Genomic DNA, 18352 nt, shown 5'->3' on the forward strand with positions numbered 1-18352 from the left:
GCGGGACCTTACAAGCTATATGCTAATAAACGATACAAACTATGTTGTATCTATGGACTCTCAAGACAGAAAGCAGCATTACCTTTCATGTAAATATATTAAAGGCCTATGTAGATCACAGTTTTTATTTTTTTTGTTACATTGTACCCGCGCTTTCCCACCATGGCAGGCTCAATGCAGGCTTACATGGAGGCTATGGAGGGTTAAGTGACTTGCCCAGAGTCACAAGGAGCTGCCTGTGCCTAGAAGTGGGAATCAAACTCAGTTCCCCAGGACCAAAGTCCACCACCCCTAACACTAGGCCACTCCTCCACTATGATAGCTGTATGCAGCCTGCCAGGAGTGTCAGGACAGTGAACCCATACCTGACGACCCTACCAGAGGACATTACAAGAGGGATCGACACAACAAGTTGTAGTGGGAAAGCAGTTAACCCCCACTCAGACGCAGCTAGAAGGAAACGCATGTTGATGTGCTTTCTATTTAAAGCATGAAGTACTCATTTGGCTAATCACAACATAGACACTGGTGGTGACTATAAACCACTGAAGTAGAGTGCCTATTTAATATCTGCTGAGTTGAAGCAAATGAAGCAGGAGATGGATCTGGGCTTCGCCTGTAGTTCTGTTCGTAAGAAAAGATGTCATAACCCACTTCTGTGTGGATTACAGGAGGCTTAATGAAGGTACTATACCTGATGCCTAAATTACATATTACTAATAGCAGCTCTGCAAGTTCATTTTTCAATTCCAATCAGTGCCTGGGATGTATAACCAGCCTGTCCAGGCAATTTGCTACTCTTCATTTGTCAAATTGCTTCCATTACAGCTTCTGTGGTTACATGAATTTGTTTTAGTTTCTCTGACTCATCAACATTGAATATCACTTCTTGCATCGGTATCTCTCCCACATCTTCTTCTGTGAAGACCAAAGTAAAGAATTCATTTAATCTTTCTGCTATGGCCTTGCCTTCCCTGATTGACCCTTTTATCCTCGGTCATCGAGTAGTCCAACAGATCTTTGCCGGCTTTCTTGCTTCTAACACCTCAAAACGTTGTTATTCTGTGTTTTGCCTCAACACAATCTTCTTTTCAAAGTGTCTCTTTGGTTTCCTCATCATGTGCTTTGCTAAAAGGATGGTTTCAAAACTGCAGTGTAATCACCTGACAAAACATTCTGGCACAATGACATGCATTCCTAAGTCAGTGACCTAGCCATTTCAGGGCCTGTGCATCAACACTGAGCCACACTGAGCCCGCAAATAGGTGGGAAATGTTGGGATACAAATGCAATAAATAAATAAATAAACATGCCAATAAAAGCAAGGTTAGGACTCATGTGACTAGACCATAAGGAGCCCGAGACCCAGAGTTGCAGTTTGCTAATGTTGCATAACTGCAACTCTGGGTGTTGGGTCAGGAGATCCAGAAACATGGGGAAGAGCTTCCTGGCTCCAAGGACTTCAGCATTCACCAGTGGAAACAAAGGAAAAAGGGAGCTGGTTCTTCCATCCAACCTGAATTACCATCATTCAGGTTTCTACCATCACCCATCTGCTCTGCTGTGACATCACTGGAGCTCATCTGTATTCAGCTGTCCATTTGGTACCCTCATCTACATTCAGGTTGTATAAACATCTCTGCTATGTTAACGAGGATGATATTCTGGGACTAGGTTTTTAATGTGTGTTCACTCGGACCTGTCCTCTGATATTAACACATTTGTCTTTCATCTTCCTTAAGTGATCTTGCTTCCAACTTTAAAATTACACATAATTCTTGGTTTTACCTTTTGTCAGTTTCATTTGCTTATAAATAAATAGCCTTTATTGTTACAAGCACGAACCTGTTTCATTGCTTGTCAGCATAACTGGGGCATTGTACTTGGATCCAAGTTCCACAGTGCTAAAAATATTTATACTAAGTTTTTGTTCCCAACTGCCCCATCCTCTGATCAGAGGCAAGGTAATCTGTGCTGCCCCCACATACGTAAAAGTCTCTTTCTACAAAATGTCTGGCATCTATGCCATACTCACTCATTTTTTCCTTCTTAGGCTGGTGATGGACAATTACCAAAGCCTTGGACTCTCATTCTGTACACCATATTCTTTTTGTTGATGTCATCATCATCACAATACCACAAGAATCTTAAATAGTTTCTGCAATCAGTGTACAACAAAACAGTAGAATATTTGCTGTATGTCAGCTGTTATTGTGATTGGTTATTTTTTTAAACACATCAAAACTGCTGTTGACCATGTCAGACCCAGTGAGTACATTGAATGAGATTCCTTAGAACTGAGTGCTCAAATCAAATAACTGACTCCACCCTATCTTTTTGAAGGCGTGGTCTCCAGAAATTGTACTCAATATTCTAAATGAGGTCTCACCAGAGTCTTATACAGGGCATCACCTCCTTCCCACTCACCATTCCCTCCCTAGGCACCCAAGAATCCTTCTAGCTTTCGCCATCATCTTTTCTACTTGTTTGGGCAACTAAAGATCATCACATATGATCACACACAACTCATGCTACTCTTTTGTGCACAAAAACTCTTCATGTAACTGAACAGGCATTAAATCTAAGCTGCCAAATTCTAGATCATTGCTCTAGCTTCATTAAGTCCTTCCTCATGTTATCCACACCATCACAGGTGTTTACCCTATTGCAGATGATATTAAAATCTGCAATAGGGTAACCACCTCTGATGGTCTGAATAACAGCCCTTCAGCAATATTGCTTACAAAAATGTTAAAAAGAACCAGCCCAAGAACTAAATCTTGTGGAACACCATGGTCACATCGTTTTCTCAGAATGAGCTCCATTTGCTACTACCCTCTGTCACTCCACCCGTTCCTAATCCAGCCCATACTGAGGGCACTCAACTAATAAGTTGTCTATGCGGAAACATGTCAAAGGCTTTCCTAAAATCTAAACACACATCTAGCACTGTCCCTCAATCCAACTCTGTAGTCACTCAAAATTAATCAGATGTGTCTGACAAGATCTGTTTCTAGTGAAATCATGTTGCCTCAGCTCCTATAGTCCATTAGATTAAAAAAAAACCTTTACTATTCTATGTTTTACAAGTGTTTCCATTAATTTATTTACAAAAGAAGTCAGACTTACCAGCCTGTAGTTCCCAACATCTTATCTCCACTTTTGTGGAGAGGGACCACATCTGCTCTTCTCCAGTCCTCTGGGACCACTTCCGACACTAGAGAAGCATTGAAAAGATCAACCACCACTTCCATTACCATGGACAGCTGCACCTTGTATTAGAGATCCTGACATCTGGATGCAGTATTGTGGAAAGAGGTTGCGACTTATTCTTAAGAGCAAGTCATGTAACATTTTGTGTAGCAGTAGGTTGACTAGCTCTTTGGAACATCTGTGTTCTTGAGAATACCCATAACGTCTGAAAGTTCTATAAGTCAGTGATAAATAGACCATTTGTCAGGCATCAAAGGGCATGCTTTTTTGAAAGCATACTGGAGCACTGCAAGATCTTACTTGCATACTTGGAAGATTTTACAGTTGCAGAAGATTGAGGGCATCGCCTCCCTAAATAAATTTGGCATTGCAACAATATACTTTAAGAAATGAGGTGTTTAATGAAAATTCAGAACTTTATTAAAAAAAATAATAATAATAATGTTCTTGCAGAAACTGTTTCATAGAATGCAGCCATAGCTTTCCTGACCCAACACAACATTTTGCATTGCTCATAACCATGTAATAGTACCTTCCAAGTACACAGTCTCCTTATAATCATGTCCTGGACTAATATAATGCATCTGAATTAGTTTTAGAGACACATACAACCTTTTATCTTAAATCTAACAAATGTTATGAACAGAAAATAATATTCGAGCTAAAAATTAGGTTAAGTACAAATGGTAAAATCAAAATATATTTACGGCATGTATTATTATAAATGCGGACCTTACTAAATTACATGTTTTTAAAAATTATTATATTAACTTTTCCAATAATCGTTGCATATACCAAAAAAAACACCATAGGACTTCAACCCTTCTATTAGGCATATCACCCCTCTGCAAGGGATTTATGCTGGAAAGGCCTTAATGTGCAGTATAAGAGATAAATTAGTCTATGGTAACAAACTAGCCATCTGTTCATTTATGGGAGGGAGGGAAAAGGTTCACACATTTCAAACTCAATTTATCAACAGCCACAGTAGAGATAATACAATGATTGTGTCTTATTTAAAGAGCACAACAAAAGAAAAAAAAAACTCATTCTCTATCACAAATTAGTGCATAGTTTTGGAAGACCAGTATGAGAATAAGGGGCCCTAAATGAAATTGTGGCTTTCTTATTACATAGGAACTTGTAATAAGAGTACATGATGGAATGATTACATCAAATTCAGCTTTGTCTGCAATGTTAACAGAGGAAAACACATGCTGGATCAGCTCTCTTACAATTAGAGAAAGTTAAAACGACAACAAAAAAGGCATCTATAGTTTCTCACAATGAAAAACATTTCACATGGAAATTAAGAAGCCTGATGTTCCTCTATTTGGTCAATTTTATATAAAAAGTATATTAGATATTATTCCCTTCTTCCTTCTTGTCCCGCCAGCTTTATCTTGGTTTTATATGATTTTTATAAATGAACAGGTTCACTATAATAGTTTAAAATACAAGTTATATACTCAAACTAATTTTGGATTAGAAGAAAATCATACTCTGTATGTACTGTTCAGTATTTCAAAAGCCACTGCTCAGTAGTAATACAAATTTCCTGTCTTTTATAAGCTTTAAAAAAGCTGCCACATTTTAAGTTTTGTTAAAATATCTACCCTGAAGTTTTCTTGAAGCCATAGCAGCAGCCATGCTTACAACGCTGCCATGATCTGAAATGAATGAGCTCCAATTTGATTGAGAGTACGAGTGATGTCATTTGCGACATCAAAGTCGAAAGACCATAATGATCCACTGAGTGCCAAATATTGTACTTCTGAACTCCTGGAGAGCCAAAACAGGACATTATGAAGAAGACTAGTGCTTGCTCCATGAATTTTTGAAAAATTGTACAATACAACAGTATATCTTTCTCTGAAAAACAGAAGTGTCTCAAACTACAAGACTTCCATTTTGAATTTAATCTTCCAGTACCTCTTTCATAAAAAATACTGTTAAAAATAATCAAATTCACAGAAGAGAAGGTAAAACAGCATACAAGCATAATCAGAAAAAGCAACACTGGGCCTTCAGGATAGAGATAATTGTCATCCTTTTATTTTGAAAATGACCCGACACTGGTCGTGTTTCGGCATACAAACGCCTGCCTCAGGGGTTTTAACACTTGGGCTCCCAGTCAGTCCTAGCTCCCCAGTCCAGCAACTTCCTGTTGACCATGTGATGTTCAGCACCACTTCAGCTACTACTATGAGGTATGAACTAAATACAAATCCAAAATCCAGTACCAGGTACTGGGTCTTAAGGGTGAGGGCCAGTTTTCTGTATATTCCCTCATAAAGGGTTTTGTATTATTTTACAGTATACCTGGTATTGGATTTTGGATTTGTATTTAGTTCATACCTCATAGTAGTAGCTGAAGTGCTGCTGAACATCACTGTTCACATGGTTAACAGGAAGATGCTGGACTGGGGAGCTAGGACTGACTGGGAGCCCAAGTGTTAAAACCCCTGAGGCAGGTGTTTGTATGCCGAAACACGGCCCGTGTTGAGTCGTTTTCAAAATAAAAGGATGACAATTATCTCTATCCTGAAGGTCCAGTGCTGCTATTTTCTGTTTCTAAAAATAATCAAATGAAATAGTGACAAGATGGCAGCCAGTTTCTAAGTCTCTCACGTTATCACTCTGCCCAAGGTTGGAGATGTGTTTACATATCACAAGACGTATGTGAAAAAAAAATAACCAGGGAGTACAAAAGCAAATACAGAGGCAGCCACAGCAACTCCTATACTTCCCACATCTCAACTGATGTCTTTTTATTGTGCCTCTGCCAACAGGAGCAAAGGAGCCACTGCATACTTCTCTGTACTTGCTTTATTTACATAAATTCCAGTTTTAGCACCCAAAAATGGAAGGCCAAAAGTAAGAAGCAAGCCTCTTCACTTCAGTCAAACTCTTACTGAGCTTAATCTCAGATGAAATCAAAATCCAAAGCTGACTAGAGGCAAAGTCTGATCAAACTTAGGCCCATTTCCAGATTGTGTACTGCATAAGTAATGCAGCAACTTGGAAAAAAAACATACACGCCTCTCACCAACTTGGCTCTTGTTCTGGCTAAGTTAAGAACATATGACTGCAACCCTATATCAAGTTTTTTCCAGAGATAAAGCGAAGATACCAACCTGTAGCTGGTACTCTCCAAGGACAGCAGGCTGATTGTTCTCACAAGTGGGTCGACGTCCGTGTCGGCCCAGGAATCTGACTGCATTTTCCAAGCAAAATATTAAAAAAAGTTTTGCCAGTCTTCTGGTGTGTGAGCAGCACACACCGCGCGTGTGCGGACCGATTTCCCACCCGCCGCGTGAGCGCGTTCCCTCAGTTAAATCAAAAAGCATAAAAAGAAGCAAATAACTCCAAAGGGGAGGTGGGCGGGATTGTGAGAACAATCAGCCTGCTGTCCTCGGAGAATACAAGCTACAGGTTAGTATCTTAGCTTTCTCCGAGGACAAGCAGGCTGCTTGTTCTCACAAGTGGGGCATCCCTAGCATCCAGGCTCACTCAAAACAATGAACATTGGTCAATTGGGCCTCACAACGGTGTACAGCACTGCGTATGCTTTGTAGCGCTATAGAAGTGAGTAGTAGTAGTAGTCTGCGCATCACTATACCTTAGGCAGCGATCTTGGATGCTACATCAAAAGTGTCGAACGTACCACTGGCCAGGAATTTCGACACACCTTCTGCTGCCTGACCACCTAGCGAAAAGGCTCAGCCTGCTCCGGAGGGAGTGCATCAACCAAGCTGGACAGTTGCCTCACCGAGTTCCGCAAGTGGACGCTCGTGAAGAGCTGGTAAGTCTGGATCTTGGCAGCGAGTATAGCGGCCTGATAAGTCTTCCTCCCAAAAGAGTCCAAGGTTCTAGATTCTCTGCCTGGGGGTGCCGAGGCATAGTCCCTAGTGCTCTTGGCTCTTTTGAGGGCGGAATCCACCACCATGGAATTGTGAGGTAGCTGAGACCTCATCAATCCAGGGTTCACCGTGGATCCAATATGGGATTCAGCCTTTTTCGGAATCACGGGATTAGACAGAAGGAACGACCAGTTTCGCATAAGGACTTCCTTCAGTACATTATGCAAAGGAGCCGTTGCAGCCTCTCTAAGAGGAGAAGGATAATCCAGGACCTCGAGTATCTCAGCCCTGGGCTCATCCTCAACCTCCATAGGGAAGGGAATAGCCACAGCCAAAGGAGGTAAAGGATAGACTCTCCGGTGGAGAAAGTCTCCTTTCTGGTGGAGGGGAAGGTTCAGAGGGAATCCCATAGGACTCATCAGAAGAAAACTACCTGGGATCTTCCTCTTCCTCCCACAAACTCTCATCTTCAGTATCGGACAAGACATCCCTCAGAGCAGTCAGAAACTGAGCCTGCCTCTACGCCGAGGAGCGACCTCCTCGATGGCGGTGCCGAGATGTTGACGCCCACCTGGACTGTGGTGAAGCTTCCGCCACCGAAATCAAAGGGGAGTTGACCTGGGTGGCAGCTGACACCGATGCCACAGGCTGCACTGAGGTCAGGGACCTCACCACAGGCAAAGAGCCAGATGCTGCTGCAGCAGACGGTACGAAGGCGCAAGCACCTCCGACACCGAAGCAAACTGGCGCAGCAATCCTTCCAGAGGCTCTGGAAGCAGGGCCCTGATGCGCTCATCGAGAGCTGTCATCAGACAAGGCTGCGGGGTCGGTAAAGGAGCCGGTGGCAGAATCTGTCGAGGCTCGGGAGCAGGTACTGGGCTGCCAGAAGACCGACGCATCGGCATCTCCTGAATAGAGGGGGAGTGATCCTCTCGGTGCCGACGCTTCTCGGGTGCCGATTCCCTCGACACCCTGGAGCTCCTGGCACCATGTGTCGAAGGAGAACGATGACGGTGCTTCTTCGCCTTCGCTCGATGCCCATCATCGAGACTCCTCAGTACCGATATGGACGTGGAATCCTCATGCCTCCTCGGGGCCGGGTCCGACGAAGGTCAGTCCCGGGGGCCTGCATAACAGGAGGCCTCGAGGTAGGTGGAGACTCACTCAATGCCTCACTGCTCCCAGCGCGAGTTGGTCTTTTCAGCAGCCATTACCTCCGCTCTCAACGTCGATGCTTCCCTCGATGTTGATGCCGAAGGACCAGACCGAGCCCCAAAAAGCTTTTCTTGTTGGGCTTCTCGAGACGCTTGGGTCCATTTCTTCATACAAAGACACAGACTACAAGCGGCTGGGCTATTGTCGGGCCCAAGGCAATGGATACACCAGGTGTGGGTATCGGTACCTGAGATGGTCCGGTTGCACCAAGTACAACGTTTGAAGCCGCTGGGTAGCTTCGGTGACATGGAAGGAAAAATGGCTTTGGTGAAATTAAAGGATGCGATTGTGCCTGAAAAAAAAAAAAAAACGCAGAAAAAGAAGGGAGTAACCAGAGCGCGCGACCTCAAAACGGCCGCATCGAAAAAGAAAGAAAACTTTAAAAGGGGGCGAAAACTAAACAGAACTATGGGACCCCACTTTTTTTTTTTTTTTTAACACGAAAAATTAGAAGAAAAATAGAAAACTCGAAGATTCTTCCTGGGCCTGAGAGGAGCTACAGAAAAAACTACCGCACCTCAACGCGGAGAAAGAAAAACTAAGGGAACAAGCTCATGCGACGGTTGGTCTGCGCTTGCGCGGTGCCCGCATGCCAGAAGAATGTCAAAACTTTTTTTATATTTTGCTTGCAAAATGCCATCCGATTCCTGGGCCGACACGGACGTCGACCCACTTGTGAGAACAAGCAGCCCGTTTGTCCTCTGAGAACATCAGTTATTCAAGGTTAGAAGTCTATCATGTTCTGTATGTGTATCACAAAGAAAGAAGTGAATTACACACCAATTATTTGACCCAGTAGTACAGACTACTCTAAGAACACCAAGTGCCTGCAGTGGGTTGCAGTTCACTCCAGAACCATGGTGTAAGGCAAGCCTTTAATATTTGCAAGCACTGGTTCTTTATGCAGATTCCTACATGTTCACAAGGTGTACAAGCCTTCATTTTATAAGACGGTTTTGCATACCTTGCCTATTACAGATAGGAGTAATTTGGTCATTTGAAGGCCACAAACTGAACAGGTTGACATGATAACTGACACATGGAAATTAATCTGGTTCACATAACAAATGTGTGTGTGTGTGTATATATATATATATATATATATCTGATGAAGATTCATTATGGATATCCTGAAAACCAGACCTAGAGGACTTTTTACATATGTGATCATATAAGAAATGGTTACACTGTCTTCGCTTATCTTGAAAAAAAATATATATAGTTTACAGCATTGGTCATAAAGGGAATTTAGTTATCACTTTGCTCTTGAATTTGCAAAGCACAACACACTGAATACTGTGGGAAGAGTTACTACAAGGTCCCCCTCAAGCAACATTTATAAATGCTTGCAAGCAAGATTTCCGATTTAAGTTTCAGCAGTGACTTTCAGTACACTTGCCTTTCTTAAGCTCTTAGAAATTACCTCAGCTAAGAAAAATAGTCTTGTTTAGAGAGATCTCCAGAATGTCTTCACAGTAGCCTGACTGCCACTCTAATGTACCACCTCTATGTTTTCATGGGGGCCCCAGTGTTGTGGTGAACAGTAACACAAAATGACCATATGCATGTGCAATTCCTGCATCAGAGAAAGCTCATGGCAGTGTAAAAAAACAGAAACAAAAAACCCAAAATCCCTTACTAGTAACAGGACAACTTGTATACAGAATAGATTAAATATAATTCTCAATATTGTAAATAAACAGCATCGACTTAGAAACTAAATTAAAAATGGAAGGACGCTATTGTTAGCGAGAAAAGACATTTACATTAACAAACTGAAAATTAACAGTTCAGATAAAAACCATGGCTAGCACCACAATGGATTGCACTAAGTGCTAAAGGAGGTAACGTATTCCCTGCAGAGTGAGCGAGTGCTTTTTTGACATGTATTGCAAGGTGTGTCAATGCAATTGTTTTACTGAGTTACCATTTGGTTCATTCTTCTACAGCAATTATATTCCATCTATTTTATAATGTTCAACTAGCATTAACATTACCGAACTTTACATAATGTTACATGGTTTACAACTTATGAAAACAAAGCTTGATGGTATACTTGTAAAGTCACCTTGAATAAGTGGTCAGATTTTCAAAAAGGATAGAGATCTATGACTTCTTGAAACTGTTCTTTTTTTTTCCCCTTGCAGAAAGTGATGGTCAATGAATCAATTTGTATCAACAAAAAATAAAGTCGATAAAATAAATTGTACAAGTGATGGCACTCAGCCATTTTTAAATAAGTACTCCTTTAGTGTCAGAAGTGCCTAACTACGAAGCTCACTGATTTTTGTTTCCTAATTGTACTGGACTTTGACACATTCAAGGACCTGCCATAGTCCAGAGACAGTTTTTCCTGTTACAGCGCATGGCTATGATGCATTAACTTTCACTGCCTGTTCCCTTTTCTTCAGAGAAAATAAGATTTTGTCCTTTTCATTTTGACCCAGGTGAATAGGAATATTTGTGAGCTACCATTTGAATCCACTTTCTTTAACGGTGGAATCTTCATCAATATTCAGTTAAGTCATAAATCAGGAAAACGACTTGGATCCTCCTTGTAGTCATCGGGTATAGTGAAGATAGACTCATCAAATGTATCATAATGGAACTCCTGAAAAGTCACAGTGGCTGTGATAGTAGGAAACACAGGTATATCTAGAGAAAAACAAAGAAATTAATTATGAAAAGGAAATGGTAAGAATGGATTGAAAATGGGTTAAGCATCATGATTTGATATACCACTTTTCTGTGGTACAACCAAAGCAGTTGATGTTATTATATACAGATACTCTCTCTATCCCTAATGGGCTCATAACAACACCATTCTTGTCAGATAACCATGTGGCCTACTCACACTACTCTGGTTAATATCTCCAAGCTGCCTGCCACACAAGCTTGAATGCTAGCAGGAGATCACTCCTTTTTGTCTTTAGCCAGGAGCTATCTTGTCTGTCTGTATTATTTAGATTGTAAGCTCTTTTGAGCAGGGACTGTCTCTTTGTATCAGGTGTTCAGCGCTGCGTGCGTCTGGTAGCGCTATACAAATGCTAATAATAACTGTAGCTACATCAGCACACAAGGAAATGTGCTGCCTCCTTCCAATATCTGAATATGTATCCAAGTCTCTGCTGCCATTTCATGCTGGTAAACATCAAGCCCTCTTTTTAGGAGCTTGACATAGCCACACTAAGTCTGTGCATGTCAGCACTGACATCTTTTTTTTTTTTTTTAAGTAGCTCTGTTCCAAGTAATTCTTCACATAAGCTTCTACACCTAGTGCAACATCCAGTTACCTGCCCTGCCTCCACCATTATACACACAAGTTTTTACCCTACCATTACCCTTTATATCTGTCTCAAGGATGCTCAAATTGCCAGCTTTGGTTACTGTACCTTCCTTTTGTTTACATTCTTAAGGTGCAGTTGCTGTTTTTCTCCATCTGAACTGTGGCAAACTTTTCGTTAGCCGCAATTATGCATAATTCTCTGGGATGTACATTGTTTGGTGTGCTGCAGGGGTGCAGTGCTTCTTCTCAAGAACAGTGTGATGTTCTTTGATTCCCTCCCCCCCTTAAAAAAAAAAAAGAAGTCTCTCCTTACATCCCCATCCCCTGACCTCTTCCCACAGAAAAACCATGGTGGCCTAAGTAGTCCCCTTGTATCTCCCAACCCCCCCCCCCCCCCCACTCAAAAAAAAAATCCATGGTAGCTCACTAGTTCCCTTGCACCTGCCTCCAACCTTGTTTGGCAGACTGACCCCTAGTGATGAAGCACTGCTAAGAGAGTCAAGGGCCACCATTTTGAAAGACAGCATCACTCCTGCCTTCTTTAGAGGTGGATGGCACAATGGAGGGATCAGAGGGAGGAAGGGAGATGTTGATGGCGGTGTTGCCACAGCATTGTTCCTGCCTTTAGAAGTGAGGAAGGGGAGAAGGATTGCAGGTGTCCAGGGAGAGTCAAAATAGAAGGTCTGCTGCAAAATTATGTAGAATCACGTAATTATGCATGTCCTCAACTATGCAGGAAATTATGTGCAAAGAAAAATCATAAAATTCCCCTGGCTGTATCTAATTACCAGTTGAAAAAAAAGTGTGCTACTGCAAACAAGACAGACCTGAAATGCATATTACCTAGCTTTACAGGAAATCCTGGCGGAAGCTTCAGTTGAACAAATTCACGAAGTTTGTTAAAGTGCTTGAATGGTGCAATTACTTCTAAAACATTCAATAACCTGAAAAAGAAACCCACAACCTAAGACGCTCAGTTTTAATACAAAAAGTCAAACTGTTATTAAAAATAAATGACCAGAAACCACAATTAAACTAGTGCTCCCTGGGCCTGCAAAGTTCTGAGCTATAGCTTATAACAGAATGTTCTGTACTGTAGTATTATTCAAGTGTTTTGCTCCTAATGGAAGAAATAAAAATATATAGCAGGATTCTTAAATGTTCCCCTAGTTTTACACCCAGGTAGTGCTCCTGTCCCTAATGGGCCGATGATCAGAAGCAAACACAGGCGCTAGAGGCTGTTAGCATCATGCTAGCGCCTGTGTTTGCTATCGCCCCATGATCAGAGCCCCCGAGCGCAAGAAACGCACTCGTGGGCTCTGAATGCAACTAGCATGCAAAACAGGGGTCTTACCGCAAGTAGCATGCAAATGCATGCTAAGCCTATTCATCCCCAATGATCAGTGACTAGCGTGCCAAAGATTGGCTTGCTGGCTGTGGCAAACCCTACGCCAGCTCGGAGCTCCCAGCCCTGCCCAGTGCATCTTGGGATGTGCTGGGCGGGGCTTCACACCACATAAGGAAGAAACTCCATTATATGGTGTGAAGCCCCACCCAGTGCATCCCAGGATGCACTGGGCTGGGCTGGGTGTCACCGTTTTCGAGGCGGCGCCAATGAAAGAGGAGAGAGGCCACTTCCCTCCTCCAACTGAAGGTAGGGAGTGGGGAAGGGCCACTAGACCATCAGGTTTGGGGGGGGGGGGGGGGGGGGAGATTGACCCGTGGCCCACCAGGGACATCTGAGGGGATGCTGGTGACCCACTGGATCTCCAGCCCCTCCAAACTTGTATCAGGAGGGGGGGGGTTGGGGAGAATGGAGGTCCACCGGACCTCCAGCCCCCGTTTCGCTTGGCTCGGGGTGGGGATACTTGGGGCCTGGTTGGCCTGGTGACCAACTATCATCCAATTTCTAACATTTTGTTTCCTTTCCAAACTAATGGAAAGAATCATCTTTCAACAGCGTACTTCGTTTACCAGCATATTTTAAACCCTTGCAAATCTGGGTTCCAGATAGGGCATACTTGTGAAATCAGTCACTATTCTCCTTAGTGACCCAAACTCCGCACTTCTTGTTTCTCTTGATTTTTCAACTGCTTTGACACTCAGAGCCTTGATCATCTTCTCCTTAGATACTCAGAACCTGGCCTCTCTGGTACTGTGCTTCGTTGGTTTTCTTCTTCCCTCCTGGGTTGTTCCTTTTCAGTTTCCTTTCTTTCTTCTACTTCTGAGAGTTATCTCACTCTCTGTGGGGTACTCCAAGACTCAGCCTTATCTCCACTGCTGTTCAACATCTTCCTGAGTCCCTTAGCTATCCTAATTTAGAGCTTTGGCATTCATGCATTTTACTAAGCAGATGATATTCTACTGATACATGTTAACCCTCTCCAGCTGGATCTTACCAGACTTAACCATGCCTTACAAGGCATCTCTTTTTGACTTCATAAGAATCGGCTCTCACTTAGACAAGAAAAAACAAAAAGCATGGGCTTTCCTTCTGCCCCTTGTGTTTCTCCATTACTCCAGGGTGCCAAAAATAAAGATTGTTCACCATTTAAAATAAATATTTAGATGCTCTTTTGGATAGAAACGCTTTCAAATTTCAAATAGCCCATCTTGCCAAGACTTTTTTCTTGGCAGTTTTGTGTAGTCCGGTCACACCTAGATATTGCATCTTAGTTGACCGTCCTTTATGCCCTTATTTCTCGACTCAATTACTGTGTCATTTATTCTGTCTCTCCATCATGTCCAGTCTATTCAAAATACTTACATGCCAAACAATGTGATCATGTGACTCATTTATTCAGTATCACTGGTTGTCAGTCAGCTACCATATCAAATTTACGATCCTCACTTTGGCTCACAAGAATTTTCATTCTGATGTCCCCTTCTACCTCTCTGCTCTTATTTTGCATATGCAGTCACCAGACTTCTATGCTCTTTAAATGACTGTTGTCTTAACACTTCTTGACCAGGTGCTGTTTTTTCCCCTTTTATACTGCACCCTCTGGAATGCTCTCCCAGCCCCTATCCGCCTTGAGATGTCTACCCCAAATTCTGTGCAGCTTTGAAGACCCTTTTTTTAATGCATTTAGGAGTCTGCCTGTCAGTGGTGGTGTAGCACCCAAGATACACCGAGCCTTTTGTCTCTTGCTCCTGTGTTTTATTTTTTGCCGTTTGATCTTTCCTATGATTAATGGTGTTTCTATTTTATTATTTTACACTGTCTTGCTGTGCGCTATGCAGGAAAGGTGGTTTATCAAAGCTTTTACTAAACTATAAAATGGAATTCAAAATTAGAGTACCTTCCAGCTACAGCTTGTGTTTCCAGTGTTGCCTCCTTTCTGTGGCACATGATACATTTCAGTAGCAAATGATTCTTTGGGAATTGTCCTCTTTAGGTCTTCTCCCATTTATTCACCAGATCATCCTAGAGCCTTTCTAAAATGGTCTTGTGAACCTAGGTTTGATGTTCTGTTCTTTTTGGGGGTGGTATTGGATTCTTCTTTGGATTCTTATATACATGTTTCAAATTCATGTGGGGAGCTTTAAGAGTCCAACGTCTCTACAGATTTGTATGGTCTGATCAGTTTAAGAGTTTTTGTATTATCTTATTATATGAAACTGTTAATAAACAGAGTTAAACTAAAACTGCAATTGTTAAATCAATTTTTAAGAAGGTCAATTCTGATCCATCTTTGCCTAGTAATTACTACCCAGTGTCCAATTTGTCTTGTCTTTCAAAACTACTTAAATCGTAGCCTTTAATCAATTACAATCACAAGCTGAAACAGCCAATGCTCTTCATCTGCAACAATCAGGCTTTAGAGTAGGGTACAGTACAGAAGTCGTTGTCACTGCGTGAGTTGCAGTGTCACTTCGATTTAGGTCAAACAGCGCTAATAGTGTCTTTAGACTTATCAGCAGCTTTTGATCTAGTGAGCCACTCCTTGCTTCTACAAAATAGTGTTGGGTATTACCGGTACAGCATTTGACTGGTTCTTCTCTTTAATACAACGTTCCTTTCATGTAAAGCAGACTCTTTATTCTGTGCATTCTTTAACCTGTGGAGTGCCACAGGGATCAGTTCTAACCTGTGGAGTACCACAGGGATCAGTTGTATCTCCTCTCGTTTAATCTTTTTCCAAGAACACTAGCTCTGCTGACCCAGTCACACAATATTAGTTCATTCTCTTATGCAGATGATATTTTTATTTATTTATTTTGTTATATTTGTACCCCGCGCTTTCCCACTCATGGCAGGCTCAATGCGGCTTACATGGGGCAATGGAGGGTTAAGTGACTTGCCCAGAGTCACAAGGAGCTGCCTGTGCCAGGAATCAAACTCAGTTCCTCAGTTCCCCAGGACCAAAGTCCACCACCCTAACCACTAGGCCACTCCTCCACAATCGTTCTCTTTCTTAGACCACAAAATAAATAGGGAGAGTGAAACAAGACAAGGAGATCAATTAAACAACAGTAAACCAAGAAAACGTGGTATTAACCTGATTATCCCCAGTTATTTATCTGAATCATTATTCCACATTGATCATCTGGTTGGCTTCTTCAAACCCAAGACGGTGTATAGTCAATTAATTTCATTGGAAACATACTTATTGTCCAATATTAGTGGAAATAATACACCTAATTTCATTTTTTGTCTTGGTACACACTATACTTCCAGTCATTCCATTGATCAACCTTTGCAACGTTGCCTTCAGAAGGTAGCTAACTGGTAGTTAAAGGAACACCAACTGGTGCTAAAAAAAAGAGAAAAAAAAAAAAAGAGTGGCCTGCTGGGTTACCGGGGCTGCCCCCCCCTCCCCCGTCATAACAACCGTCTGTGACAGACCTGTGCCACCAGTCACATCTTTTCGCTAGTTAGGTGTCATCCTGAACTCTGCACTTTTTTCCTCCACAAATTTCAAATGCACTTAAAACAGGGTTCTAATTCCTTCGCAAACTTAGAGCTGTTCAAAATTACATAGCCACTGATTCTCTTCGTACACTGTTCTATGCCTACATAACCTCTAAATGTGATTATTGCAATACCATCTACGCAACAGTAACAAAATCCAATTTTAAATGTCTACAAACTCACCAGGATGCTGCCACCAGAACACTTTACCGGGTTAAGTGTTACAATCATGTCTCCCCACTACTGAAACAATTACAATGGTTAACAAAAAATATTGAATCAAATACAAAATAGCTACATTAGTTCAGGAGGTTTTTCATACTGGTCTACCAGCCTATTTAGCAACACTTGTTATTCCCTACATACTGACTCGTACACTTCAATCACTGCATTATAATAGACGTTAAACCTCATTTGTCAAAAGCAAATTGGGTCTCTACCCAAAACACTGCGCTTTATTTTCTGGCTTCGGCAACTTGTAATTCATTGCCAAAGCATCTACATGTAGAGCATTCCTATACCATGTTTCACACAGCTCTTAAGACGTATCTCTTTGAATTAGCTTTCTCAATCACAATTTTCTCTGGCGAGACCATGGTCCTTGAATGTACGTGTGTACTTGTTACCCCTTCGTTAATTGGATCTTTCTTATATTATGGAGTTCAGCTTTTAATTCATATTTTTAAAATGTTATATTGTAAACCGCTTGTGATACAAAAAGGGCTGTATATTAAGTCTAATAAATAAACAAAATGTTTTACATATTTTTTTCCAAACAGAAATATATTTTTCTTTTTGCATTATTCTCCAAGTTTTCAAATGTTCCCTCTAAGAGGAACACTGTCCTTAATCCAAATGGCACCACTTGCTTATAAAAAAATAAATTCCAAAGCCTTCAACTGTTTACAGCTACTTGCAGACTCCTCTTTTCTTGGCCTTTTAAACCATTCAAAAAAATAAATTTTACTAGAAATTTTTAATCAATGTTAGTGGAAATATATATATTTTAAAATTTGTACCACATTCTCATATTTATTAAAAAAAACCCCCAATACAATTAATACCTTCGCAAACTTAGGTTCCATTCTTACTTTGGAAGGGGCCTGGTCTCCAAGGTCTTTCCTCAACCCTGTGGCTATACCACCGATTAAAGGCCCAATATCTTTCCTTCTCCTGCCTCCAGGTCCAACTCTCTCCTTTCCTCCCTTCTACCCCAGATCAATTATCTCTCTCTTCCCTCTTTCCCAACCCCCTGAGTCCAATACCTTTCTCTTTTCTTCCTTCCCTCCATCCTCTCCACCCCATCTCTCCTTCCCCTTTTGGCCCTACCCACAGTTCTCTCTCCCTCCCCCAGATGCCACCCGATGTTCTTTTTCAAATTCTCTCCCTCTCAATTCCCTTCCTCCCCCGCCCCCTCACACCCTCAGTCAGTCCAGCATCTCTCTCTCTCCCCTCCCAACCTGGTATACCTTTTCAGTAAGTCTTCGGCCCTGCAGAACCAGCTGTATTGAAAAGACTGCCTGCAGCCTGCACTTCTCTCTCTGACCCACCCCACCCCTTCTGAAGCAAATTCCCACTAGTAGAGGTGCTAAAAATGACAAGGAATATATCCAGACGTAAACTGGAGAAAAAAAAAAACTTCTGGCAGTGTCATAGGCACCTTTGTAGGCTGCAACAAGCAAGCTGTTTGCTCCCTGGTAGGTGTTGTCAGAATGTGCTTGGTCACTGCAGCAGTTATTAGTTTAAAAATAAAATGGTAGTAAAGAATCTGCAGTAGGGTAAACAGGAACAGTCTGACCAGTAGAAAATATAAAATGTCTAATATTAGTATAAAAAAACCATACAATATTACCACAGTTT

At 41.8% G+C, this 18352-nt stretch overlaps 1 protein-coding gene across 1 annotated transcript in view; it reads right to left on the bottom strand.

Annotated features, from left to right (window-relative positions):
• Positions 1-9058: 9058 nt before the first annotated feature.
• The window catches only part of ANKRD13C (ankyrin repeat domain 13C), a 93279-nt gene continuing 83985 nt past the window's right edge, over positions 9059-18352 (bottom strand). The window contains exons 12-13 of the mRNA XM_030205930.1: positions 12421-12521; positions 9059-10946 (exon numbers count right to left, since the gene is read on the bottom strand). Of these exons, the coding sequence (XP_030061790.1) occupies positions 10816-10946; positions 12421-12521 (232 nt within the window). The 3' untranslated portion in view covers positions 9059-10815. The remainder of the gene's footprint in view (positions 10947-12420; positions 12522-18352) is intronic.

The sequence above is a fragment of the Microcaecilia unicolor genome, chromosome 6 (assembly GCF_901765095.1).
Source record: "Microcaecilia unicolor chromosome 6, aMicUni1.1, whole genome shotgun sequence".
Classification (NCBI taxonomy): Eukaryota; Metazoa; Chordata; class Amphibia; order Gymnophiona; family Siphonopidae; genus Microcaecilia; species Microcaecilia unicolor.